Below are 27792 nucleotides of genomic sequence, written 5' to 3'. Positions count from 1 at the left end.
AGTAGTCTCTGCGCCTGAGGGGGAGGGGCTAGCTCAGTCCCACCCTCTAAAGTTAACTACTGCATGACATTAAAGCAGCATTTGACCATATTGGAAACCAAAACGTTCCACCAAAATTTAACTTAATCGGGGGTCAAAAGGATACTCTACAAATAATGGAGTTGAAACTGACACTAAGGAAAACATTTGCTGACGGAAAGTCATCACATGCCCTGGAAATTGTTATTGGGGAATGCGTGCCCTTGGCCCAATCTTTTCCTGCTGCTTGCATCCATCCCCACGAACAGGAGAGCGGAATTGTTTAGTGATTAAATCATACTGCTCAACTTTATTCACAAGAATGAAGAGATAACGTCTTTTTTATATTTACTTATTTACAGGGTGTTAGTGACACTAACCGTCTCAGAGCGAAGGTCGCGCAGATAGAAATATTATGATGTTTACTAAAGTCGGTCAATGTTATTGACAATATTCACTTTATAATGTTCACCCTGCTTTCTGTTACCAGACCCGTAACGGAGCAGTGCTGCTGACTCACAGCCACACAGTTCAAGCACGAGCTTAAGGAAACATTTCGTTTCACTCTGACACTGATAGAGCCGCCCATCTCCACCAGGCACGCCTCACGCAAGATTCCAGTCCCCGCTCACATTATTTGTTTGAGGAGTTGGAAGCGGAAGTGGTAACCGGGGAAGCGAAAGATTGCAATACTCTGTTAAGAAATGGAGTTTAATGAAAAAGCGCTGATAAAACAGCTAAGCAAGGTGAGATACGGTGGGGTGAAGAGGGGAGAGATGATAACTATTGAGGGGCGAAGGAAAATAGGAGGTACCTATTAAATAAATTGAAATACGATGGGGGAGAAATATTGGGTAGATAAAATTTCATCTTTACTGGTCTCATCTTGTGTTTTCTTTTCAGTATAAATTTCGGGATCTAACCATAGAAGAGCTGAAGAATGTGCATAAAGTATTTCCTGAACTTAAATCGTCAATGGACACATACAGTAAGCTTTTCAAATCAAATTCCTCAAAAAAGGTGGATTGCATAGCCATCTATAATTAAACATGACAGTGTTGTGCCTGTGTGACGAATTTGAAGGATGTGATCAGTGTGATTCGGAGGTAATATTAGCAGGGCAGCCCAACATTAACTCCAAGCAGTAGGTTAGAGAGTAACAAACCAGTAGTGGTGTACATATCATTAGCCATATAATGGTTTTAACACCCAAAGCACTTCACAGGAGTGTGACACCGAAATGTGTGACACAAAATGACAGCCACAGATTAGATGTTAGATCAGATCATAAGCTTGGTCAAAGTGTGGTACATGTATGGAATGAGCTGCCAGAGTAAGTGGTGGAGGCTAGTACAATTGCAACATTTAACAAGCGTCTGGGTCAGTATATGAATAGGAAGGGTTTGGAGGGATATGGACTGGGTGCTGGCAGGTGTGACTCGATTGGGTTGGGATATCTGGTCAGCATAGACAAGTTGGACTGAAGGGTCTATTTCTGTGCTGTACATCTCTATGACTCTGTAAAGAGGTCAATTTTAAGGGGTCTAAAGAACAAATCCAACATAGGGGTGAGGTGAAGTGGGAGGATTTCCAGACCTTTGGGCGTAGATACCAGTTGTGCAGTAATTTAAATGAGGGATTACAAATAGCTAGAATCTGAGAACAGATATTGTCATTTTTTAAAGAGTTGCTATTGTCCTGCTGGACCATAGGACTCTTCTTTCATTAGAGAGAGACAAAAGGTGTGGTTTAATGTGAGGGTTACCACAACTCAGGAGAGGGGGGAATTTGAGAAGGAGAGTCTTTCATGGCAACCTCAACCAGTGTGCAAATTGAGCATGCTGTTGGTGTTACTGTGCACTGCAAACCAGCCGTCTAGCTAGCTGAGCCCTGTATAGAGTTATAGAATCATACAGCGCTGAAGAAGTCAGAAACAAAATAGAATTTGCTGGAAAAGCTCAGCAGGTCCGGCAGCATCTGTAGAGACAAATCAAAGTTAATGTTTTGGGTCAGTTGTTCTCCAGAAGGATTACTGGGCCCCAACCATTAACTCTGATTTCTCTCTACAGATGCTGCCAGAACTGCTGAGCTTTTGCCAGAAATGTCTGTTTTATTTCTGATTTCCAGCATCCGCAGTTCTTTCAGTTTTTGTTTAACATCGAAGAGGTCCTTCGGTTTATCAAGTCTGCAACAATTTACCTACACTGACCCTACTTTCCAGCATTTAACCCATAACTTTGAATGATATGACATTTCAAATGCACACCCACATACATTTTTAAAATTTTTAAAGAAGTTGCCTATTTCTGCTACCCTCCCAGGCTCTCTTTGAGGATTATGGTCTGGAGGAGGTTAGAGATCAAAAGGAGCAAAGTTATGAAGCAGTTTGTAAGAAAAGACAAGAATTTTTAAAGTCAGTATGTTATTTGTTTGGGATCCATTGTGAGTCAGCAATCACAGTTGTACAGAGGGAACAGGATATTTGAGCTAAAACTGCACCAGAGGTTTGAACAACGTAAAATTTACAGAAGATAGGAGACCAACCAGTAATGCATTGGAATAGTCAAGTTACCAAACTCATGAACGAGGACTTCAGCAGCAAGTGATTTCATGGATGGACAAAGTTGGGTGATGCTATGGAGGTGGAGATAAGTAGTCTTAATGAAGGCACAAATGATTTTGGAAGCTCCTCCTGAGATCAAATGTGACATCAAGTTTATGAACAAACCCAAGTTGACCAAGTTGCCTGGGAAGATAGATGGAATCAAAATTTGGGGAATGGAGTTTTGAGAAGGGGCCCAAAGCAATGTCTCCAGTCTATGCAATATGTAATTGGAAGAAATTTCAGTAGCGTATGTTAGATAATTTGGCAACAATGGAGGTGAGGTGGAGATGTGTGTCAGTAGTGTCCATGTGGAAATTAAATCTGTACTTTCGGGTAGTGTTGCTGAGGGACAATGTGGATGAGAATTAGGAGAATGAAATGGAAGCAAATTATATTTTACGCCTGTGGATCAGTTTATGCAGAGTTAGCTGGTAAGTGCTGAGGTCCATGCCACTGGTAAAGAAAAGAGAAAAAATTAGATTAGGTTCTTCTCTCCTGATCTCTGCTGGAAAAAATACGTGTGTGTGGATGTCCAATAAGAATAAGACTTGCATTTTACTTTGGTGTTTTCTCAACTGTGGGTGTGTGGGGGTTTTAACTAATTTGGCAGTGGAATGAGATATGAAGTGGAGATACACAAACGATGATGCACAAATGAATATAGAAGAAGAATTGAGTCAATCTGGAAAGCAGTGTGAATGTAATCAGTTAAGGCACAGGGGCATGGCAAGGTTGGATGGTATTTATTTTAATGTAAGAGGTTTTCTGAATAAGGCATAAGAGTTGAGTCTGTTGATTAAGTCATGGGGTGTGACATCATTGCTGATATGGAGATGTGGTTGAAGCAGAGACAGGACTGGCAGCTCAAGTTATTCTGAATTATAGAATTTAAGTGAGATGTGGGGAAGAAAATGCCACAATAGGCGATGTGTTGTATCGACATGATGTGGAAGCTGGTGAACCCCATTGTGATTTGTAGTGACCCCATCTGTGGTAAGTGTTGATTGCTAAAGGAACTCGAGCTCAGATGAGCGGGAGTCTAAGCTTTGAACACTGCGACACATCAGAAAGGGGAGAGTTACCTGGACCTGTGTTTCAGGAGGCAATCACACCCCTTAGATGGCCTCAAATTCACTCGGTGGTCAGGGACAGGAGGGTGTGACTACCAGCAAGGCAGGTAGAGAGATCCAGGAGGTAGTGCTGAAGGAGCCTCGGCCCTTGAGCTATCTGACAGCTTTGAGATTCTTACTCTCTGTGTAGATGAGAGCAGGGTTGTAGGGAGGATGAGCAAACTGACCATAACATCATACTAGAGGGAGGCATTCAAGGTTTGGGGTGAGGGATTCTGCTGAGAGAATATGAGCAGCTAGGGGCTCAATTAAAAGACAGACGTAATAAGTCATGAAAGAGTAATAATCTTTGGATTAGTACCTGAGCCACGAGCTAATTGGCTCAGGGTGAACAAGATTTAAAGAGGTAAATGTTGGGCTCAAAGATTGGTGTGGGAGATACAGGTTCAAATTCATGGGACATTAGCATCAATTCTGAGGAAGGAGGGAACTGTTGTGATGGGATGGGATCCACCTAAATCATGCTGAGACCAGAGTCTTGGCAAAAGACTTAACTGTGGATAGGGCTTTAAACTAAATAGTAGGGGGTGAGTTCAATTACATGGAAAATGATGGAAAAAGTCAAAGGCTGCTGGGAGGGCTCAGCAGAGATTATTAAAGTTTCCTGAACAGGTTATAGGACAGAGTGTGGGAAAGCTCAGGAATTCAAACCTGGATCCTTGGGAATTATCCATGTCTTTGGATTAATAGTCTAACAATAATACCCTAGGCCATCATCTCCCACATTGTATCAGACTTCAAGGTAGAAGACACCAGTGGCACATCAGAAGAAAGTCAGGGGGCAGAGATGAGTGTAGTGAGAAGGTCCGGAGAAGGGGAGACTAAAAAGTCTGAAGGTGGCTAAGTCACCCAGACCAGATGAACTAAACCCCACAGTTCTGAAAGAGATGGCTGAGGAGATTTTGGAGGCATTGGTAGTGATCTTTCAGGAATCACTGGAGTCAGGGAGGGTCCATGGGAACTGAAAAATGCATCCTGTAACACCCCTTTATAAGAAGGAAGGGAGACAAAAGACATGAAATTATAGGTTGATTAGCCTGACACCCGTTTTTGGTTAGATTCTAGAGTCCATTGTTAAGGGTGAGATTGAGGAACACTTGGAAGTGCATGGTAAAATAAGGTTGAGTCAGTACACCTTCATCAAGGGGCAGTTATGTCTGACAAATCTATTAGAATTTTTTGAGGTGGAAATGAGCATATTGGACAAACGAGAGCCAATGGACGTGATATATTGAGATTTCTGGAAGGCGTTTAAAAAGGAAGCTGCAAAGTAATATAAGAGCCCATAGCATTAGGAGAAGAAACTGGCATGGATAGAGAATTGGTTGACTGGCAGAGAATAAGGATAAAGGTGTCTTTTCAGCTTGGCAACCGATGACTGGTGGAATTCTGCAGGGATCAGTGTTGGGACCACAGCTATTCACATTATACATTACCCATCTGAATGAAGGAACTGAGGGCATGGTCTGATCTGCAAACTTAGCAACAAAGATAAGTGGAGGGACAGGTAGAATTGAGCAAATGGGAAAGCTGCAAGGCTAAGAGAGTGAGCAAAGGAGTAGCAGATGGGTTACAATGTGTGAAAGTATAGGAACAGTAGGTAGAAAGAATAGAGGTGGAGACTATTTTATAAATGGGGAAAGGCTTTGGAAATCTGAAGCAGAAGGGACTTGGGAGTCCTAGTTCAGGATTCTCTTAAGGTTAACATGCAGGTTCATTTGGCACTTAGAAAAGCATATGCAATGTTGCCATTCATTTCAAGAGGGGTAGAATACAAGAGCAGAGATGTATTTCTGAGGCTATATAATGATGTGGTCAGACTATGTTTGGAATATTGTGAACAGTTTTAAGCCCTATATCTAAGGAAAGATGTGCTGGTGTGGGAGAGGGTGCAGACAAGGTTTACAAGAATTATCCCAGGGATGAGAGCTTATTATACAAGGAGTGGTTGAGAACTCTGGGTTTGTATTCAATGGAGTTTAGAAGGATAGGGAATACCTCACTAAAACTTATAGAATGCTGAGAGGTCTGGGTAGAGTGGATGTAGGGAAGATGTTTCCACTAGTATTACAGACTCTGACCTGGGGACATGAGTGAAGGAGTGACCCTTTAGAATTGAGATGAGGATTTTCTTCAGCCAGAAGGTGGTAAATCTGTGGAACTCATTTCCACAGAAGGCTGTGGCCAAGGCATTGAGTCTCTTTAAAATATTTTATGAATAAGTAGCCATAGAAGCGCAAACAACTCTTCACTCAATACACCAATCCCATCAGATTCCAGCAGCTGAATGGACTAAAAACGTTTTCTATTTAATTACAGCTTTCAGCGATGGCTCCCAGAAAGATCTGCTGAATTTAACTGGTACCATTCCTGTTAGATATCAAGGTAAACTCTTCTCCTCATGTTAGAGGTGAGAACAATTCCCATTAGATATCAAAGTAAGCCTCAGTCTGTCAGTGCAGGATAATTCTTTTTGCTATGAAGGTAAGCCTTATCCTATCAGTTGAAGAATCCAGTATTGTTACTAGATATATAGTGCTATGTGCTGAAAAATAAGAATGTACTTCAAACAGACATACTTTAAGCGGTTCATTAGCAATGATTTTTAACATTCTAATTCCATTCATTATATTTCTCCAATCTTTGGTGACAAACTTGGATTGAACCAGTATTCTACTGCTTAAAATGTTCTCTTCAAAGCCCAAATTTGGATTAAGATAATATTTACCACTAGCTGATCTTCCATATATAGATTCAGAATGAACATTTCACATTGCTGTCGTAGTATTATTGAAGTCCTAACGCAGTAACCACCTGGGCAAGGTGCTGTGAGAGTGAGTTGATGGTAGCAGTGTTAGAGAGACTGCTGATCCCATGAACCATACCTCGCAAAAATTACATTCAGAAGAAATTTCAAAAGGGAGAGGTACATCACATGTTCGTGAAGAACAAATATTTAATGACAATATTTTGAATTGAGATTGTAACCATTTTATCACAAAGCCAAAGCATTGTTGTGTGATTTGGATTTATCCTGCAGCCTAAAGTGGGTTTGTGTCCTTTTTGTTTGTGTAATATTGATATAAAGGCCCCTTTGGTTTACCAATGACTTTTAAGGGAGAAAATTTGCCATCCTTATTGGATCTGGTGAATGACTTATTTCAGACCCACAGTCACTTTTCAAGTTTTTTTTGTGTGTTAGGAAGTGCTGTTATACACAACTGGACACTTTTATTCCATCACCAAATCACCTGTGGTATTTTCTCTATTTATTAACCAGCACCAGTAAGTCACCCACCACAGTCACTCTTAATTGCAGTCTGAAACAACTTAGCAAGCCACTCGGTGTAGTTAGGAATGGGTGATAAATGCCAACCTTGCCAGTACATCCACCTACCGTAAAATGTTTCACTATTACAATGTGAGAGATGACTATGTAATGTATCACATGTTTTTTTCAGAATTTTACTTAAGGGTTCACTTCCTTAGTCAAGTTCAATGTGAGAAGTCTTTTTCCAGTCAGTGAGAATTTGGATTATGCCACATATTTTGTGCAGAAATTCTGATTGCTTGTGATGCCATGTCTACATTATATAGACACAAAATCTTCTGAAATTTACTTGGCTGGAATTCACAGAATGGTTACAGCAGAAAAGGAGGCCATTTTCCCAATTGTGCCAGTGAATGAGCAATTTACCTAGTGCCATCCCCTGGCGTTTTTTGCACAGCAGTTCTGGTTCAGTTTCTGATCAATGATAAGCTCCCCAGGATATTGATAATGGAATATTTAGTGATGGCAATAGCATCTATGGTCAAGAGATGTTGATTATTATACGGAAATGGTCATTAACTGGTACTTAGAATGGAATAATTATTACTTGACACTTATTAGTCCAAGTCTGGATGTCGTCCAGATTTATTGGGTTATGAACATATCTTAGGAGACGTAATTTGGTCCTGAATGTTGTACAATCAACCAGAAATACCTTTGCTTCTAGTCTTAAGTTGGAGGAAACGTCATTGTGGGCGGCACGTGGTTAGCACTGCTGCCTCACAGCGCCAGAGACCCGGGTTCAATTCCAGCCTTGGGGGACTGACTGTGTGGAGTTTGCACATTCTCCCCTTGTCTGCATGGGCACCCTCCGGGTGCTCCGGTTTCCTCCCACAGTCCAAAAATGTGTAGGTTAGGTGAATTGCTAAATTGCCCATGGTGTTGGGGCAGGGGTAAATGTAGGGGAATGGGTCTGGGTGGGTTGCGCTTAGGCGGTTCGGTGTGGACTTGTTGGGCCGAACGGCCTGTTTCCACACTGTAAGTAATCTAATCTAATTTAAGTAGTTGGAGATGATTGGGCTTGGAGTACTGGAGCATTCACATTTATTAAAATTGTACTCCATCTGCCTGACCTTTGCCCACTCACTTAAACTATCTATGCCCGTTTGCAAAGTTTCACAGTTCTCTGCACACTTTGCTTTACCACTCATCTTGCTGATATCCACAAACTTTGATACGCAACACGTGGTTCCCAGCTCCAAATCATCAATGTAAATTGTGAATAATTGCGGTCCCAGCAGTGATCCCTGAGGTATACCACTAGTCACTGATTGCCAAGCAGAATAACACTCATTTATTCCCATTCATTGCTTGCTGCTGGTTAACCAATCTTCCGTGCATGCTAATACATTGCCTGCAACGTCTTGCATCTTTGTCTAATGCAGCAGCCTTTTGTGTGGGGGCACCTTGTCGAATGCCTGTTGGAAATCTAGATACACCACATCTACTGGGTACCCGTGGTCCACCGTGTTCATAACGTCTTCATTGAATTCCAAATGCCATTCATGAACCCATGCTGCGTCTTCCCAATTGGACAATTTCTACCTAGATTCCTTGCTATTTCTTCCTTGATAATAGACTCAAGCATCTTCCCCACCTTTTGTCTACCTCCCTTGATCTTTTTAAAAACAAGGAGTGGATAGATCCTTGATAAGTGAGCAGAAGAAAGATTACCAGGAAGAGACATGAATTTTGAGTGATATACAGCCACGATCTTATTGAATGGTGGAACACTCTTGAGGGACTGACTGGTCTATCCCTGCTTTTAATTTGTCTGTTCATATGTTCAGAAAAGGTACATGCAGCAGCAGCCTAGTCTTGAAATAAGAACACCAGTTGTTTCTTTCTTCCCAACATTCCTGTCATCTCATAAGTCTGCTTTTTTAAACTTGTTGGACTATAACCTGGTGTTGTGTGATTTTTAACTTTGTACACCCCAGTCCAATACTGGCATCTCCAAATCATGCCCTCTGTTGTAGGTATTTTGGTACAACATAATTTCACATGATGACAATTATCATCTTACGTGGAACTGATTATGTAGATAATCTTCTCCAGTAAGTTAAAGGAGGCCACTTTGATTGCAGGACTTTGTTAACAAAAGACATGCTATTAGTCTTGTAGACATGAATCTGACTGGTTTAGTTCAGTTATTAGGGGTTAGTGAATAACAACATCAGCACTCCAGCCTATACTCTGGATTGTACAGGGTCTACAAACAATTTGACATTTATACAGCATAGAAACAGACCCTTCGATCCAACTAGTCCACGCCAACCATATTCCCAAACTAAACTAGTCCCAACTGCCTGCTTTTGGTCCATATCCCTCCAAACCTTTCCTATTCATGTACTTATCCAAATGTCTTTTTATTGCATCTATCACTTCTTCTGGCAGATCATTCCACACATGAATTATACTCTGTGTTACCAAAAAAAAATGTTGCCCTTCATGTTCTTTTTAAAACTTTCTCCTCTCCCTTAAAAATTGTAGAGAAGGGAACTAGGCCAGGAGGATTTCCAGATGGAAAACTTCCATTCCCCATCTTCAGACCCACAAAAGTGGCCAAACGTTTATCTCTGGAAGTTGAATAAAATCTGACTCCTCACTTTTTTTAAAAAGTGGTTATTAGATTCTGACCCTGAATTGGTAGATCTTTCTGTTAAACTGCATGATTCAGCTGCAACCTTTTTTCATGTGCTTTTGAAGTAGAATGATTTATAAATGTTATTTATCTTAAATTGACTTTGGATTACTAACAGATTCTGTGTCTCAACTTGTTACAGCTTCCTGTGATTGTGATGTTTGCCTGTATTAGAAATGGCAGAATCTAGATTTATTGATTTTCTAGTTTGGTTTCCATTCCTCAGCATAGTTTTGACTGTTAAGAAAATCCTTTGAACAAATACAAACAAACTTTATAAATCTATGGACACTTTATGTACTGAAGTAACTTTAAAATGTGTTTTTCTTTGCTATATTATCCAGGATCATCCTATAATATTCCTATTCGAATATGGATTCTTGACTCTCATCCTTTTGGTCCACCTTTGTGCTTCCTGCAACCAACCTCAAACATGATTATTCGTGAGGGCAAGCATGTAGATTTGCAAGGACGCATTTATTTACCATACCTACAACACTGGAGTCATGTAAGAAATCTGAGACAGTGGCAACATTATAATGAAGTAAAACTGGGAAACTTTGGCACATGAACAGTGTCAGTCACAGGGCTGTAGTGGCAAGGATATATAGCACTAGTCTTCAGTCTGGCAATATAGTACTCCATGTGGCTTAGTGTGGGGAACAGTTGAGCATACAGAGACCCATGATGCAGGAGTACATTTGGTTTGTGTGTCATTTGGTTTGAGAGACAGGTGCAGGACTGCACTAATGGCATTTAGTGTTGATTGTGGGCTCTGGGAAATTTGTACAAGCTAATCATCAGCAGTTGTACTTATGCACTCATTCTGAAGGCTTGCCCTCTGAGGAAAACCTAAGCAGTGCCTTGGATTAGGCAAGGTCCTGTTTGATACTGTAGCGTCACAGTGAGAAGAACCTGAACCTAACTGTCCTGTTCAAGATTTTACCCATTAAGGTAGAACATGAAATGGCAAATCATGCAACCCTATCATAGCTCCCACCTACCAACATCAGACTGAAAATTAGTTGGTAGCAAACAGATTGGTCCTGTTTTCTCAGTGACCAGGTTATTTTTCAGTTGCTTCCACTGTATTAAATACATGATATAATGTGAAGAAGAGACATAAGTTAGGCAACTTTTCTCTAAAACTATGTTTTTATTGATTTTTTTTAAAAAAAATTCTATAGCCAAAAACAAATGTAGTTGGTTTGTTACATGAAATGATCACAAAGTTCGAGGAAGTGCCACCTTTATATGCAAAGCCTTCCACTGATGGAATGTCCCTGACAGAGCTCAATACCTACTTGGCTGATATTTCTTCAGGTTTGTAAATTTTATTTTACTCTGGCATTAAAGTATTTAGAACCAAATGATATAACCATGTATATCATTGGCCCAGTCACAACACTTACAATGTTCAGTCATTTCTTTCAAAAATAAATTTATGCAGTCTCCTTTCAAATTTGTGGATACTTTCATTCTGTTGTCTTCCAGGCATCTTTTTAAATGTTCAGAGCGTCAAAGAAATTTGGAAAAGAACAGAGCTAACAGTGGTGTTATCTATTAATTGATGCATTTTTATAGAAGGACATTGGTTACCTGAGCAAACATAAAGAGACATTTAACGACCTAGGATGTGAGCCGAGTTAGGAGTATCTTTCACTCCAAGTAAAGACTGGATCTAGTTCCTACTTTCACCTACACGCATCAGAGTTATAACCAGTAGAATTTCTTTCATTATTCTAACAGTAAGAAGACAGCCATAGAGGAGTGGCAAAGTCTAAAAGGTGTGAACTCAGTTGAAAATGAAGATCAATGTAAGATAGCTAATTTGCTTCCTGACAAGTGTTCACTAGGAAGGATATGAGCCGGATGCCTTCCCTAAACTGTATGGGTCCAAATACAGAGCTAATCATGGGGTATTACTTGTCACTTCATTAATCCTTCTACTTAATATTCTTGAGTCAATTTCTTATCTATTCCTGTTGTTCAACCTGAGTTCTCACAGTTTTAATCTTAACTTTGCAAAGTAGAGGATGAAAGAGTGTTAGTTTTCTACACATCAAGATACACCGCGTAAGGCTTACCTGTGACCTTTTCAGGATTACCTGAATGATAACCCGATAAGCAATAGTCAATGTGAACCCCAGTATCCAACATCCTTGATTTTTTTTTGAGGAAGTGCCTTGCTAAGTAGACTATGAACAAAAAATGATGTGTTGCATCCTGATGTATAGGAAAAATTGATAAAGTAAAGGATGAAAAACAATTAAAACTTAAAGCTGAGGCAATTCAGTGAAAAACTGAAAATAGACATAGAATATTACAGCACAGTACGGACCCTTTGGCCCTCAACGTTGCTTAAGAAAAGTAGGAGGTGGCATGTGTTTGTTAGCAGAACTATGTGGAATTACCCCAGGGATTAGTTTTTGGGCCTTTACTGTTTCTAATTTGTATTAATAGCTTTGGATTTAGAAACAAAATGGAGATACTGTCAGACAATGCAGGCTTCAAGATATGAAATTATGTGAGCAGATGAAATTTAACTTGGACAGTTGTGAATTACTGAACAAAGGGAAAACAAGTTGCTGATATGAATGTTCCCTGAACTACTGAGGGTTAACTGAATGCAATTTATGGAAGTATAATGCCCATTTGCTGTAAAACTGCAGTTTATAAAGCTAATAGAATGCTGAGTTAGTGACTACAAATTGGGACAATCCCAAGCATACAAAGTTTAGTTTGGACCACATGCCTTTGTGTCCATTTCTGATTAACAAGAAATGCAAGTCATGGATGTGGCTCAATAGAAGAACTGAGGCTGTCCCCAAAGACAGACAACTGGCCAGTCAGAAATATCTGGAGAAACTTTCATGGCTTGAAAGTCTCTATAATAGACCAAAGGCAAGGATTTTGAGATTTACAAACATTTTTATTGAGGGGCTGGATGGTACTTTATTTTAGGAATAAATGTGTAGAAGTTCATAAGGAGCTAGGAATGGTAAAGATGATCTAGTCAAAAAGTACCCTACAAGAAATCCTGACTTTAAAAGTGGGATAATGAAATAAAGATGCATGGTGTGTTTAAGAAAGTTTATATTTGTTAAGAGGTTGTGTAAGGATATGGTTTGGAAAAGTTAATGGCATAGGGAAATGGTTCAATGTTGTTGAAGTCACGAAAGATAAAGAATCACTGAATAAAGAGGCTGCGTAAGGACTGCAAGAAGACAACCAGAGAGCTGAGGCCAAAGGTGATAAGGACCTTGCAAGTGAAAATTTTGCAGTGTGGATGATTGTTTTAAAGGGAATGTATGGGATCAATAAGCAGACTGACTGAAGTAGTATGAAGATGTTACCAGCTCTACCACAATTGGTCTATCGTTCCCTGAACTTGTTCCATCCTCCTTTTTTAAATTCAGGAATTAATATAACAGTCCATGATATGAGCATGGAATATAATGCTACGAAGGACCAGACCATCTTTCAAAGCACCCAGTATTAAATAAAACACAGGTGGTGATTTTGTATGACAAAGGTCCAGCTCACAAGTATGGAAATAGGACTTCTGAATCATAGTTTTGATTTGCCGATATAGGTGTAATCCCTAACCAACAGCGAAGCTCCAGGCTGGCCAACATGGCTCATCAGATCTACTTCAGTATCATCTGCTTTGACATGAGAACTGGTTACTTGGTTACTAGTAGTTGCGAAACTTTTATCTCCATGGAATTCAGTATTTTCAACAAAGAAGGGATTAAATAGAGAAAATGAGCAAATGTTTAAAATTGCTGTTTTTAAGAAACCATAATGTGAGAATGAAACTCTGATGTGGTTTTGTCTGACAGGTCTGTCTGACATCAGTCTTCGGTCAAAGCTGGAGGCTGGAGAGCAACATTTCAGCAAAGTTACTGTGCTTGGTGATGGTGATTTGGGAATGGCATGTGCTATGAGCATCTTAGCAAAGGTAAAGCAGTTAACCTAATATATCAATGTCTCGACATTGTTTGCCCAAGATTGAATTTAAGCTGTCTTTCTTACTGGATAATACTAACAGCATTGAAACATTTATGGTCTGAATATAAGATGTTGTAGGAATGAATTTTGATAAAGTGATAAGGAAGGCAAAGAGAAACAATAAAGGGCAGATAAAAATAAACAGTGAAATATTACGTTAAAAAAAAAGAGAGTAGAGATAGGGCCACTGAAGGCTAAATTGGAGGCACTAATGAAGAAAGTTTGAATAAATATTATAACTACTTTGTAACCCTCCAGGTTCATATCAAAACAATGTGAGAATGGGACGAGAGAAGAAATTGAAAATGTTAGAAAGGTACTAACGGTAGAAAGATGGTAGGGGAGCAGAGAATTGATGAACTAACCAACTTAGAGAAGATCCAGAAGAATTACAGCTATTCCTAATAAAGTAAGGTTAGAAAATAAATTGAAACAATATCTCATAACTCTACTTTTCTTATGAATTTGTATAATACTGCCAGGGGACTGATAGCTTGTGAGTTTATTCCTTATGTTTAAAAAGGAGGATAGAACAAGTCCAGTTACCTTGAATTTAGTCCTGGGAAAGATAATAGAAACTTCACTCATATAATCTTAGAAATCTAGAACTTAACATATAATGGAGTGATCAATATGAATTTTATTGAATTCTCTGAAGAAATGGAAAATAAATCGTGAAAAATGAAAATTTCCAAAAGGCCTTTGATCAGGTACTGCATAGTAAACTCATAACTGCACTTGTAGTATCAGACAATAAGTATCAGATGGATAGCAAGCTGACCATAAAGCAGAAAACAGTGGGGTTAGAAATTAAAGCTGTTTACTCAGTCTGTCAAAAATTGGAAAATGGCTTTCCATTAGGGTTCGTTCTAATCAGCATTTACATAAACAGTTTGGACTTGGGAGCTGGAAGTACAATTTAAAACTATGCACACAACAACAAATGGAGTGAAGTGTACTTCGTAGTTAATACAGAAGGAGAGTGCAACAAAATACAGGGACATGTTAATAGACTTGAAATGTGGCAATGTGATTTGCAAATTTCTAACCTCAATCTGGATAAATGTAAAGCAATTACTTTTTTTTGATTAAGAACAAGGATGCCATGCACTTCTCAGGAATTAGTGTCCAAGTGCAATAGAGAAGCAGAGGAATTTGGAGGTACAATTACGCAAATCAGTTAGTAGTTGCTTCATGGGTATTAACAGTGCAAATTTTATGCCAAACCATTGAAAGAGACATTCGGACAGATGAGTAAATGTATTAACATGGATAGAGAATTGTTTAACTAATAGGAAGCAAAGAGTCGGAAAAAAATCAGCTCTTTTCTGGTTGGCAATCAGTAGCTAGTGCTGTGCCTCAGGGATCAATGTTGGGACCGCAATTATTCACAATTTACATAGATGAGTTGGTGTTGAGAACCATGTGTAGTGTCTCAAAGTTTGTGAATGACACTAAGATGTCTGGTACAGAAAAGTGTGCAGAGGACTATGAAACTTTGCAAAAGGGCATAGATTGTTTAAGTGAGTGGGCAAAGGTCTGGCAGATGGAGTACAATGTTAATAAATGTGGAGTCATCCATTTTGTTGGAATAACAGTAAAAAGGACTATTATTTGAATGGTAAAAACTTGCAGAATGCTGCTGTGCAGCGAGATCTCTGTGTCCTTGTGCATGAATCACAGAAGGTTGGTCTGCAGGTGCAACAGGTAATTAAGAAGGTGGATGGAATTTTGTCCTGCATTGCTAAAGGGATTGAGTTTAAAAGCAAGGAGGTTATGTTTGAGCTGTACAGGGTGCTGGTGAGGCCACACCTGGAGGCTTGAGTGCAATGTAGGTCTCCTTACTGGAGAAAGGATGTACTGACACTAGAAGGGGTGTAGAGAAGATTCACTAGGTTGATGCCAGATTTGAGGGTTTTGGCTTATGAGGAGAGACTGAGTAGACTGGAATTGTATTCATTGGAACTTAGAAGAATGAGGGGGGCTCATATAGCAACATATAAAATTTATGAAGGGAATAGATATGATAGAAGTAGAGAGGATGTTTCCACTGGCAGATAAAGCTAGGACAAGCGGGCAAAGCCATAAAATTACGGGGAGCAGATTTAGATCTGAATTGAGGAGGAACTTCTTCACATAGAGGGTTGTGAATCTGTGGAATTCCCTGCCCAGTGTAGGGGTTGAGGTTTCTTTAGTAAATGCTTTCAAAGCTAAGATAGATAATTTTTTAAACAGTAAAGGACATGAAGGTTATAGTGAGAAGGTGGCTAAGTGGAGCTGAGGCCATGAAAAGATCAGCCATGATCTTATTGAATGGCGGAGATGGTTTGAAGGGCCAGATGGCCTACTCCTGCTCCTAGTTCTTAAGTTTTTATAAAAATTTGGTAGAGAAGTAGGTTTTTAGGAAAATTTAAAAGTATGATAGAAAAACATAGGGGTTTAAGGGGGCATTCCAGCGCATGGGACCAACAGCTGGAAACACTGCTACCAGTGGTGGAGTGATTAAAGTGCAATGTGCCAGAACTAAAGCACAACAGACATTGAATGTTTGCAGGAGATTTCAGAGATGGGAAATGCCAAGATAACTTGCCTTTAAGTCACCAAATAACTAAATTAGTTAGACTAACTGAGCTGTATTGTTTCTATTTGATGCATCCACCTTCCTCTTCAGTTTATTAAAATCGTGATTAACTCTTATATCAACTCAAAACACAAAAACAAACAAAATGTGGTTTTGCCCATCATTTTTGAAAATCAACCTTAAAGTTCTGAAATTAATAAGATCATGGCTGAAATCAATGTGTGATAAGAATGAGTGAGTGAGACTAGGGGAAGCCTGCAGACAGCAGGAGAAATGAGACCAAGCCCTAGCTCAACAAGCATAACCAAGACCAAGTCTGAAACATCCATTGAGAAGGTATCCTGTTAAAATGCTGGTGGCAATACCATGAAGTACCTGATTATGCTAAGTAAAGGTTAGCACTTCCCTTATTGGCTGATTTACTACTGTCCAAATTGGCATTAATTTCAAAAATCTCTCCGGTGAAAAATTGGTAAGTGCCATTCTTTGAACATTTTTGTCACAAATATCTTAAGGCAGTTATAAAGTCGTGAAATAAAGTTACATACAAGTGTAGAGTCATCTAGGATTTATGTTCCCCATGAACATCCCCCTACATTACTTATGTGAACATACAAATTAGAATCAGTGCAGACTATTCAGCTCCTTAAGCCTGCTCTACTTTTCAGTAATTTCATGGCTTATCTGATCATTGTCTGAACTCCATCTTCTTCATCAATCTCTAGTACCCTTAATAGTGAAGAATCTTTTTTTTTGTCATTTAGCTTCATCAGATATTTCGTGTTGTCTTTTGTTCCTTTCTCCCTCAGTTTCCTATTAACTGTGTTTTATGCTATTTTCCTCAATTACACCATATGTTTGCAAATGATACATTTTAACCCACTCTTTGGGTAAATAAATTCCTCCTGAATTAAATTTTTCATTTATTGGTGACTATTTTATTCTTATGGGCTTTAGTTTTGGATTTGAGACAAAAAAATCTACAGATGCTGGAATTGAGAATAGACAGGCAGGAGGCTGGAAGAACACAGCAAGCCAGGCAATGTCAGGAGGTGGAGAAGTCGACATTTCAAGAGTAACCCATCTTCAGGACTGTGTTTTGGATTCCCCAGAATTGGGAGCCTTTATATCTATCAAAACCCTTCATGATTTTAAGTCTCATTCAGTTATTACAATTGTATTGTAACTTTGATTTTGAAGTGGATTAAATAAACTCAGTTTCACCTTGACTGGCTACTGGATTAATGTGATTAACTGGGTTAAGGCTGTAAAATGTCAGTCTCCACCAACATGGAAGCCAAACGGTTAGCTTAAACTCAGTATCTAAACTTAACCATCAACTTGAACAATTCTATAGGGTTATCAGACTCAATAGTTGTATTTAGAAGAGGCAAGAATTTGGGGGAAAAAGAATATTAGATAAAATAATGTGTATTTTTATTTATCTCTAGGAAGCTGCAGAAAAATTGGCACTCATTTCAACCTCCGAAAATGCTATGAAAGGTGGATCACTGGACATGGAGATTTTCAGTCTGCCTAGAGTCGAAATCAGCAATGGTTTGTGTCACCTGACTGAACAAATACAGCACATAAACTTCAACTCTTTTTAAAAAATCAAATATAAACAATGCATTTGTCTAAACATGACTGACAACCAGAGGTTTATCTCTACTTCAAAGAAGAAGTTGAAACAAAATCTCATGTATCTAAACTCAACCTTCTGTGAATAAACAGATTGCCAATGGCAATAGGAGAGGCTCTAGCTTCATGGCAATGTCATTGAACTAATAAACCAGAGCCCAAGGCCTAGCTCACGATGCCCACATCCCATGAAAGATGAAAAGAACAGCAATGAGCTTTATGAACATTCATTATTTTTGAGGGTTCATTTGCATTATGTAATATTCTAATTGTGCAGAGACAGAAAAGGCAGCATAGGTGGGGTCTGGCTGGACATAACTGGCAGTATTAATTGATGATCTTTGATTCTTATTTTTGGGGCCTCAATAACAAAAGCAATAGTGTCAGAGTCTTCACACCAGCCCAACAGCATGATTTAGAGCAAAAATATGCTTGGGTTGTAGATTAGAAAGTCATTGTTTTTATTTTTGGCTTTTTCCCTTTTGCAAACCTTTGAATAAATAACTGTTCTCTGATCTGTCTGCATTTTATCTTCTCTTTTTTCTAGATTTTTCAAATTCAGCAGGTTCAAATGTGGTAATTGTTACGGCGAATACCTGGGGTGGTGAGGAGTCCTATTTGAAAGCATTACAAAGCAACGTGGATCTGTTCAGGAAGATCATTCCCAATACAGTGCGATACAGTCCCAACTGTGTACTCATCATTGCTTCCCAGCCAGGTACGCAACCCATCAATGTAATAGATTATTCACAGGGAAATACAACATGGATTTATTAGCAGTAGGAATGTCCTTCAGTGTAGGATATACTTCAGGAGTTCATATAGAGGTATAGATTTAAGGAGATGGTTAGAGAAAGTATGCTGGTCACAACGATTTAAAAGCCTCTAGTATTTTCCTGGATCTTGAATAAAGTCTCTGATAGAGAATGAGATATAAGCTGTTTATTAGTTCCAAAGAGTGGTCGTTGCTTGGAAAATTTAACAGCATTGGGAGTACAAATCCAAAGTGCCCAATAGAAGGCAAAATTTTTCAAATTACCTGTTGTTTGCTGGTTACGAACACTCCAAGTGACTATAGGTCATTTTGTTACAGTGTATTAGTATGCCTCAGTGTGTAATGTTTGCTCTCTGATCTGGTAGTTGATGTGATGACGTACATAGGCTGGAAGCTAAGCGGGTTTCCTTCACACCGCGTGATTGGGACTGGCTGTAACTTGAATACTCAACGCTTCCAGTCCATCCTGGGAAAATACTTAAAATCATCCGTTGAGAAGGAGGCCTGGATCATTGGTGAACATGGAGACAATGAAGGTATTATGTTGCAAATCAATTTAGTTCTCTCTGTACACCTTGATCTGATGTAGCAAGATGAAATAAAACACTACTTTGATCACTGCGTCCAATCCTTCTGCTGTTGCTTTGCATTCTCTGCAGTGCAATGAATTGCTGTCAATGACGTGGAATGAAAGAACAAGTAAGTTCTGATCAGAATCTGATAAAAATAACAGACTGGTTCCTCCAAATGTACAATCCAAAAAATTGTTTAGTTGATGCTTCAAGTAATGTGGGTGAAGTTACTGCCTGATAGTGTATTATTAATAGAGAAGAGGTGCTCGAGCTGCTGATTACTTGTTCAGAATATCTAAGAAAGACTGTGCCTTAGTAGTACTTCATGAACAGACACAGTAATTGTTGCTACAATCCATGTACTTTTATGATTGAGGTAGAATAAAATGTTCATAAGTAAGCCAAACTATGACTGCACCTGTTGGGGCAGCTATAGAAATATGAAAGTTGGACTTTTACCTTGATTTTGGCACTGTCCAGTCTCCTTTTGAAATCTGGATTACAATTGACCCAGATTGATATTATATACCCAGATGAACTTTTATGTCTTAAACAGAATGGCAGGTGATCTTGTCACAATTGTTGATACTAATGATAAGTTATTGACGCAAAGTATCATTCATTGTGCTTCCAGTGAATTTTTTGCTCTGATGTTCCTTGAGAATTCAGTTCCAGATGCTGCCTTTCTCTCCCTCGATCAAAAGTGTTGAACCTTTTCTGTGAAAATTAAAGGGGCAGCAATTACTTTGATTTTTAGGCCCACTTGAGCATGTGTCCCATATTTCAACTGAAAGAACTGCAAGCTTTTTTTCATAAAAGCAAAATGCTGGAAATCTGAAACAAACTCAGAATGCTGGAGAAACTCAGCCGACCTTGTAGCATCTGTGGAATGCTGCCAGACCTGCTGGGCTTTTATTGTACATTGAAATGTTTGATTTGATGTTATGATGCAAAATAATAGAATATTCAATAACAGATCCAGAAGTGACCTAATCTTAAAGCTAATTGGAGAAGAGCAATTAAGATGGATAATAATTGCTAATCTACTCAGTGAGTCCCACATCTGTTAGCAAATTTTTTTAAATCCTCAACACTGTGCTAACACTTTGGATTTTTAAATTTGTTTTTCAGTGGCCGTGTGGCAGCGCCCTGAGGTGGGTGGTGGGCGAAATAGGAGCCCAGACATAATTACAGACCATGACAACCATAAGCAGTTGGCATACAGGTAGGAAGACTAAGTAATTCAGAAGCTTTGTAGAAATTCAGACTATTTCAGGGAAATATTTCCGTCTCCTTTAACTCCTCCTTTCAATTTCATTCTCTTCTCTCACTCCTCCTTCCTGCTGATGAATCAGTACTCCACCACGTTATACACTGAGTGGTAAGTTCCTCTGGAGTATTACTGAACAAAGAGACCTTGGAGTCATAGCTCCTTGAAAGTGGAGTTGCAGGTAGATAGGACAGTGAAGAAGGCATTTTGTATGCTTTCCTTTATTGGTTGGAGTATTGAGTATAGGAATTGGGTGGTCACGTTGTGGCTATACAGGACTTTAGTTAGGCCACTTTTGGAATATTGTGTGCAGTTCTGGAGTCCTTCCTATCGGAAGAATGCTGTGAATCTTGAAAGGGTTCAGAAAAGATTTACAAGGATGTTGCCAGGGTTGGTGGATTTGAGCTATAGGAAGAGGATGAATAGGCTAGGGCTGTTTTCCCTGGAGTGTCGGAGGCTGAGGGGTGACTTTATAGAGGTTTATAAAATCATGAGGAGCATGGATAGGATAAATAGAGAAAGTCTTTTCCATGGGGTGGGGGAGTCCAGAACTCTAGAGAAGGCATTGGTTTATAAGGGATGGAGGCTAGAATTGCATGCAATATTCCAAAAGTGGCCAAACCAATGTCTTGTACAACAGCAACATGACCTATGAAGAAAGGTTGAAAAGACTGAAACCAAAAGAGAAAGTGTTGGAAAATCTCAGCAGGTCTGGCAGCATCTGTAAGGAGAGAAAAGAGCTGCCCTTTCAAAACTGAATAGACTGGGTTTGTTTTCACTGGAACGCAGGAGGTTGAGGGGTGACCTGAAAGAAGTTTGTGAATGGCGTGGATAGAGTGGAAATTGAGACTTTTTCCCAGGGTGGAGGGATCAATTAATGGGGGACACAGGTTCAAGGTGCGATGGGGGAGGTTTAAGAGATGTGTGAGGCAAATTTTTCATGCCAAGGGTGCTGAGTACCCGGAAACACTGCCAGAGGAGATTGTGAAAGCAGACGCAATAGTAGCATTCAAGAAGCACCTGGACAAATACATGAATAGGAAGGGAATAGGGAAATACAAATCCTTTAAGTGAAGACAGTTTTGGAATGGAAGGGCAAAATGTGTCCGTGCATTCTTGGAGGCCAAAGAGCCTGATCCTGTGCTGTATTGTTCTTTGTTCCATAAGTCAGAAGTGGAGATGTTCACCAATGATTGCACCATGTTCAGCACCTTTTGCAATTACTCAGGTACTGAGGCAGTCCATGTTCAAATGCAGCAATATCTAGGCTTGGGTGGACATGTGGAAAATAACATTTGTGCCACACAAATGCCTGGCTATGACCATCACCACAGTTAATCTAACCACTGCCCCATGACATTCAATGATATTACTATCATGGAAAGCCCCCACAATGAACACACTGGGGTTACCATTGACCAGACATTCAATGGCACTTGCCATTTAAATGTGGTAGCTACAAGAGCAAGTCACAGGCTAGGAATACTGTATTGAGTAACTCGCTTCCTGACTCTGTAAAGCCTGTCCACCAACTACAATATACAAGAAACACTCCTTTGCTTGGATGAATGTAGCTCCAACAACGCCCGAGATACTTTGACACCATACAGGACAAAGCAGGCCACTTGATTGGCACCATAACTACTCCCTCCACCACTGATGTTCAGGTAGCACCAGTTTGTACGATCTACAAGATGCACTGGATTATTCACCAAAGGCAACACCTTTAAAACCCAGGACCTCTTATTGTATCAGAGTGAAAGAATTTGTGGATGTGAAGCTCCAGTCAGCTTGTACCTAACACAGCCCATCCTGCCCTTCTGTCAGAGGACCTGAGCACTGTGAGGAACACTGAGGAATGGCAGCAACTTCCCAACAATCCAGAGAGATTTGATCGCTGTCCCTGTATCCTGGGCTCAGCGGGATTCACATCTAGGAAACATTCCTAGGAGGTGGACGTAGGAAACAAGATGTGTGTGTGTGGCTGAGGAGTCCATTGACAGCCAGGGGAAAATCTCTGCAAATCTTAGAGCTGAGGGTGAATCTGAGGAAAGGTCAAATCTGTCTGGACTGTGAGGGTTGGAGGTGTCCTTTTATAAGTCAGAGAACAAGACACAAATCTACACTTTCAGTGGGACATTCACTGAGAAGCTCGATCCCTCCTTCAGTTCACATCTCACTGATGGAGGTAAAAACACAGAGACTCTGAAAATCTGTCCTAGGAGAGTAACAATCCAGAGGATGAGGGTTATAGATAAGGTGAATGGTAGCTGTCCTTTCCCTAGGGTGGGGGAGTTCAAGACAGGGGGTCACATTTTTAAGGTGAGAGGAGAAAGATGCAAAAACGACATGAGGGCAATTTTCTTCACAGAATGGTTTGTATGTGGAATGAACTTTCAGAAGAATTAATGGACGTGGGTACAGTTACAATTTGTAAAAGATATTTAGATAAGTCCATGAATAAGAAATGTTTGGAGGGATATGGGCTAAAATGGGACGAATTTATTTTGGGATTATTGTCAGCTCGGACTGGTTGGACTGAAAGATCGGTTTCTGAGCTATATGACTCCATGGCCACTTCAATTTAGAAGGACAAGGGCAACAGATCAATAGGACAACCACTACATGCATGTTCCCCTCCAAAACATTCAGCATCCTGACTTGGAAATAAATCACCAGGTCAAAATTCTGGAATTTCCTCCCTAAGGGCACTGTGATTCAACCAACACCACGTGGACTGTAGTGGTTGGAGAAAGCAATTCACTACCACTTTTTCAAGGGCAATTTGGGATGAGTAATAAATGCTGGCTAGTCAGTGATGCCCACATCCCACAAAAGAATAAAAAGTTTCCATGGGATATTAATTGAATACGTAATGTGTTTATTCTCCATTTATCAGTCTAGCCATTGGGAATTGCAATGGAAACAAAATGCAGCTGAGTCTGATCTAGACCTCGTGATAATTTCACTGATGATCTTCCAGTAGTTATCATGATTATGATTGGGAGTTCAAGGAACCTTTTCCTCCATAAACTGAGAAATGAAAATGGTCTTCCCTTTATATGGTGTCTTTTATGCCTTTAAGATGTCTCAGCACTTCACAGTCATACTGTGGTTTTAAAGTGTCGTCATTGTTGTAATTGAGAAAACTGAAGCAGACTTGTGCTTGGACTGCAGCAGTGGCTGAATCAGATAGCTCAGCAAAAACTAACCATCTAAGACTTGAACCTTCTAGTTTGCATAATTCAGTTTCACCAGCATAAATGTCCTGTGAGGTTTTGTGGTATTCAGACAAGTCTGGAAATTATCCTTTTGAATAGTTTGAAAGAAGACTATCAAAAGCAATTCACCTGTTTTTGTAGATTCAGATTCGTTTTTGTTTATTATTTCAGGGTTTTTAAAGGGTTAAAGGAGAAAGGTCAGAGGTCATGGTCAGTTGGTCTATCTGTGGCTGATATAACTGAGACGATCCTGAGAAATCTGGGACGTTCACATTCCGTTTCCACCCTAATGAAGGTGAGTTTCCATTAATTTCCAGGCCCACAGTGAAATGACAATGTGTCTGGATGACTGCAGCATTTCCTCAGTCAAGACGGCTCTGACTTCCTGCTGTGGTCTATGTGCACATCCAGGAGGTTAGGAGAGCAACCAAGCAATGTGCAAAAGTAATGCTTGAGCTGGCTGATGGATTGTTTTGAACATTGGTTGCATTTATTAAGAAAAGAATATGATGTTTGAATTTAATTTTATCTTTTTAATAGATTGATTATGTATGGATGTTTTGTTATAGTTTAGGTGCCCTCTGGTGTCTTTTTCATCGATGAATTTAAACCTATGAGTGTTGACGATGTGCACTATCACTGAAGTTAAATCCTTTCCACTGATTGGATCTACAAAAATTCTGATTAATCATAATGTTTAGAAATGTAACGTGTAACATGCCAGGTGAAAAATACCCAGAACAGATAGAAAGAACTTGAATTAATGATGGCTCACTATTTTCAATGAGTAGACAATGTTGAGAAATAATGAAAACTATTGAATGTTGGCAAATAAAACAAGGACAATGGAGTGGTAACAATACGAAGGCTTGTGTTGCTCATCAAGTCACATGAAATATATATGCCCCAAATTTGTTGGAAGGGGTTTGGAGAACCAGTGACAGTGTGAAAGGAATGAGGTATAAGGAATAATTATAACATGTCTAACTATATAATCTAGAAATTTGTTTAGCAACTGGCTTGAGATGGAGGTCATCCAAAATTAGGATTGAAGCCAATTCTTGTTCATTAGAAGACATAAACTGAATTTGTCACAAGAACACTAAAGCTGCAGACACTTCAGGAAGCTCATTGCCCTCACTCTCCTAACAAGGGTATGTTGTCCTTGCCAGGGGCTACGATACAAATTCTTCTGAATAGTTTCAAGGCTAAGTAAGTTGAATGATGTGGATGGTTTGCCTAGACTTAACTTGTTGAGTATGGAAGATAATGGTGTGATACTAGATAAATAGAATTATACAATTTCCTGTAGAATGGATAAATCCAAAACAAGGGGCTGCAACTTAAAATTAACATTAGGCTGTTGAATGTTGATAACGGGAAAAACTTTGTCATTGGTATGTCAATTTGGAGCTCTTTCCTTAATTCAGCCAAATTCAAAAATTAAATTCATTTGGAATTGATAGATCTTTTGTTACCCAAGGGTAATAAGTGTTATGAAGTAGAGGTAGATAAATATATCTATCCTGACTTAATCTAAATGTTCAATGGTGGAATAGTCTGGAGGGGTTAAATGGCTGTTCCCATGTTTCATTATTAGAAAGTATGTTTTCATTTGATGTTTGGAACATTGCACCAAATAATATGGTAAAGTCAAAGATATTCAAGAAGCAATCAAATCCTGGACTAGGTGAGCTAATGTATGAGAACATCAATCGGGTGAATCTCATTCCAGGTTTCAATGTAAGCAAATTTATCCTGCAGAACAAACAGGTCAATGGTGCAACAGCTAACTTAATGTATTCTGGTTCTGTAGTTGAAGTTGTTTGAAACCAATATCTCCTCGAGACTGGTGAATGGTTTCAGGCTGACCTAGTTTTAAAATGTGGGAGTGTTGAGTAAGAATACGTGAATCCAAGAGAAAAAGATAGTTTCCTTTCTCTCATCGTTTAGCCTAGCCGTGCTCTGTGTCTATGAGAACTAACCCAATTTATGTTTTTCCTACAGGACAGGTATGAAATCAGTGCTGAAGTATTCCTCAGCCTACCATGCATATTGACCATGGCTGGAGTGGTGAATGTAACAACACCAATGCTATCTGAGGATGAGGAAGCAAAGCTGCGGAGCAGTGCAGCAACCCTTCAAAGCTTACTTCAGCAGCTAAAAATTTAAGTTGCTGATTGGAACAATTGTAAGTGACAGACGGCAAAGCTGAGGAACCTACAATCAACTTCCAGCATTTAACATTGCCCTGTTTCTATCCAGAACGTCCAAGTCCTGTGACTGGCAGCTGTACACCTTGATTTATATGTAGTCACGTTCTGTATATAACCACTGGTGTCTTCCAACTAGTTCAACATAAATGTATTAGCTTGGCTTTGTAGTAGCACTGCCTGTTCAGGTGCATGTTAAATTTTAAAAAAAGGAAGTTCTATAGAAAGAAGTTCTCAGAGCATTCTGATCAGCATTCATTAATAACAGTGCTATCACACTACACAGAATAACTGGTATGTGCAAACCGTGGCTCTTTGTGGTATCTTCATGAATTAAAAATGTCCAGACCAATGCAATTACCAATTAACACAGTCATTCACTACTTTTATAATGAAGATGAAGTGTAAATGCATGAAAATTTCCATCCCACAGTTATATGTCATGTATATCGCTGGTTCTCAAAGTGTAGCGGAGTGATCCAGATAGATCTCTAAAGTTTCAAATTGCAAGTCACTGATATGTAATGCCACAGCTGAAGCCATAGAAGAGAACAGAGTAGAACCACCCACCTCTCACATCCACAGCGACTTCCAAGAACCATAACAAGTGAAAACAACAGTATAATTTTATAACCAAGATTTATAATACTTTATAATGCATTTTGTTTCAATAATATAGTTGTAGGAAATATTAATTTCTCAGACTGTGATGATTTTCAAACAATGTTTGCACGGTGGCAGTGGTTAGCACTACTGCCTCTCAGCGCCAGAGACCCAGGTTCAATTCCTGCCTCAGGCGACTGACTGTGTGGAGTTTGCACATTTTCCCCATGTCTGCATGGGTTTCCTCCAGGTGCTCCAGTTTCCTCCCACAGTCCAAAGATGTGCAGGTTATGTGAATGGGTCTGGGTGGGCTGCACTCCAGCGGGTCCGTGTGGACTTGTTGGGCCAAAGGGCCTGTTTCCACACTGTAAGTAATCTAATCTAATCTAAATGTATTATCTGGCAATGTTATTATTTATAAAATGAAAAGATCTACTTGTTTCTGATGTGTTACTTTAATTTAGAAATGCATGTAAATGTATTACATTTAATCACAAAAGGTGGAGAAATATTTTCAGATTCCATAAGATATACAGTTTAGTTATACATCAGGAAGAGATTAATTGACTGATAGTTGAAGACTTCACGTGCATACTGTGACCACCATCCACACCAGCAATTATTTCCTCAACAAAAGAGAATATGTGAGGGAATCAGAAAACATAGGTCATGCATGGAACTAATTGCATAGCAAATACAGTATCTTTAATGATAATTATTACTGTGGATGTGAAGCTGATACAATTCTGTGACTCTTTGACTTCAAGATGGTGTAGAATTCCTACCCTGGCTTCGCCGAGGCTGGACAGTGTAAATACTGCAAATCAATACGGTGCATAATGACAAGTGCAGTTAACGAATTAGTAATCTATAGCTATAAATTCATAATCCCACAAAGCATCAGGGTGATTTCAAATTCAGTGAACCAATGGGCAGTATGGTGGCTCAGTGGTGAGCACTGCAGCCTCACAGCACAAGCGACTCAGGTTTGATTCCAGCTTCGGGCAACAGTGCGGAGTTTGCACATTCTCCCCGTGTCTGCGTGGGTTTCCTCTGAAGGCTCCGGTTTCCTCCCACAGTCCAAAGATGTGCAGGTTAGGTGAATTGACCATGCTAAATTGCATATAGTGTTAGGTGCGTTAGTTAGAAGGAAATAGGTCTGGGTGGGTTACTC

The 27792-nt window shown here is 39.5% G+C and overlaps 1 protein-coding gene across 1 annotated transcript; it reads left to right on the top strand.

Annotated features, from left to right (window-relative positions):
* The first annotated feature begins 484 nt into the window (after positions 1-484).
* On the top strand, positions 485-27059 carry uevld (UEV and lactate/malate dehyrogenase domains). The gene is made up of 12 exons (XM_060838819.1): positions 485-764; positions 922-1006; positions 6073-6138; positions 10073-10236; positions 10916-11051; positions 13574-13692; positions 17775-17880; positions 18512-18682; positions 19105-19275; positions 20443-20536; positions 23974-24097; positions 25810-27059. Exons 1-12 carry the CDS (start codon positions 723-725, stop codon positions 25972-25974), a joined length of 1443 nt encoding a protein of 480 aa, XP_060694802.1. The 5' UTR covers positions 485-722; the 3' UTR covers positions 25975-27059.
* Positions 27060-27792: the final 733 nt, after the last annotated feature.

This window comes from Hemiscyllium ocellatum, chromosome 18 (assembly GCF_020745735.1).
Source record: "Hemiscyllium ocellatum isolate sHemOce1 chromosome 18, sHemOce1.pat.X.cur, whole genome shotgun sequence".
NCBI classification, from domain to species: domain Eukaryota; kingdom Metazoa; phylum Chordata; class Chondrichthyes; order Orectolobiformes; family Hemiscylliidae; genus Hemiscyllium; species Hemiscyllium ocellatum.
This window is presented reverse-complemented; position numbering and strand designations above follow the sequence as displayed.

What these genes read in the sequence shown, in the direction of transcription:
- uevld (XM_060838819.1), top strand. Translation starts at nt 723, where the DNA reads ATGGAGTTTAATGAAAAAGCGCTGATAAAACAGCTAAGCAAG. An exon ending in CATTCCTGTTAGATATCAAG is followed by an intron (nt 6,139 to 10,072) that starts GTAAACTCTTCT and finishes TATATTATCCAG; the next exon opens with GATCATCCTATAATATTCCT. An exon ending in CATCATTGCTTCCCAGCCAG is followed by an intron (nt 18,683 to 19,104) that starts GTACGCAACCCA and finishes CTGATCTGGTAG; the next exon opens with TTGATGTGATGACGTACATA.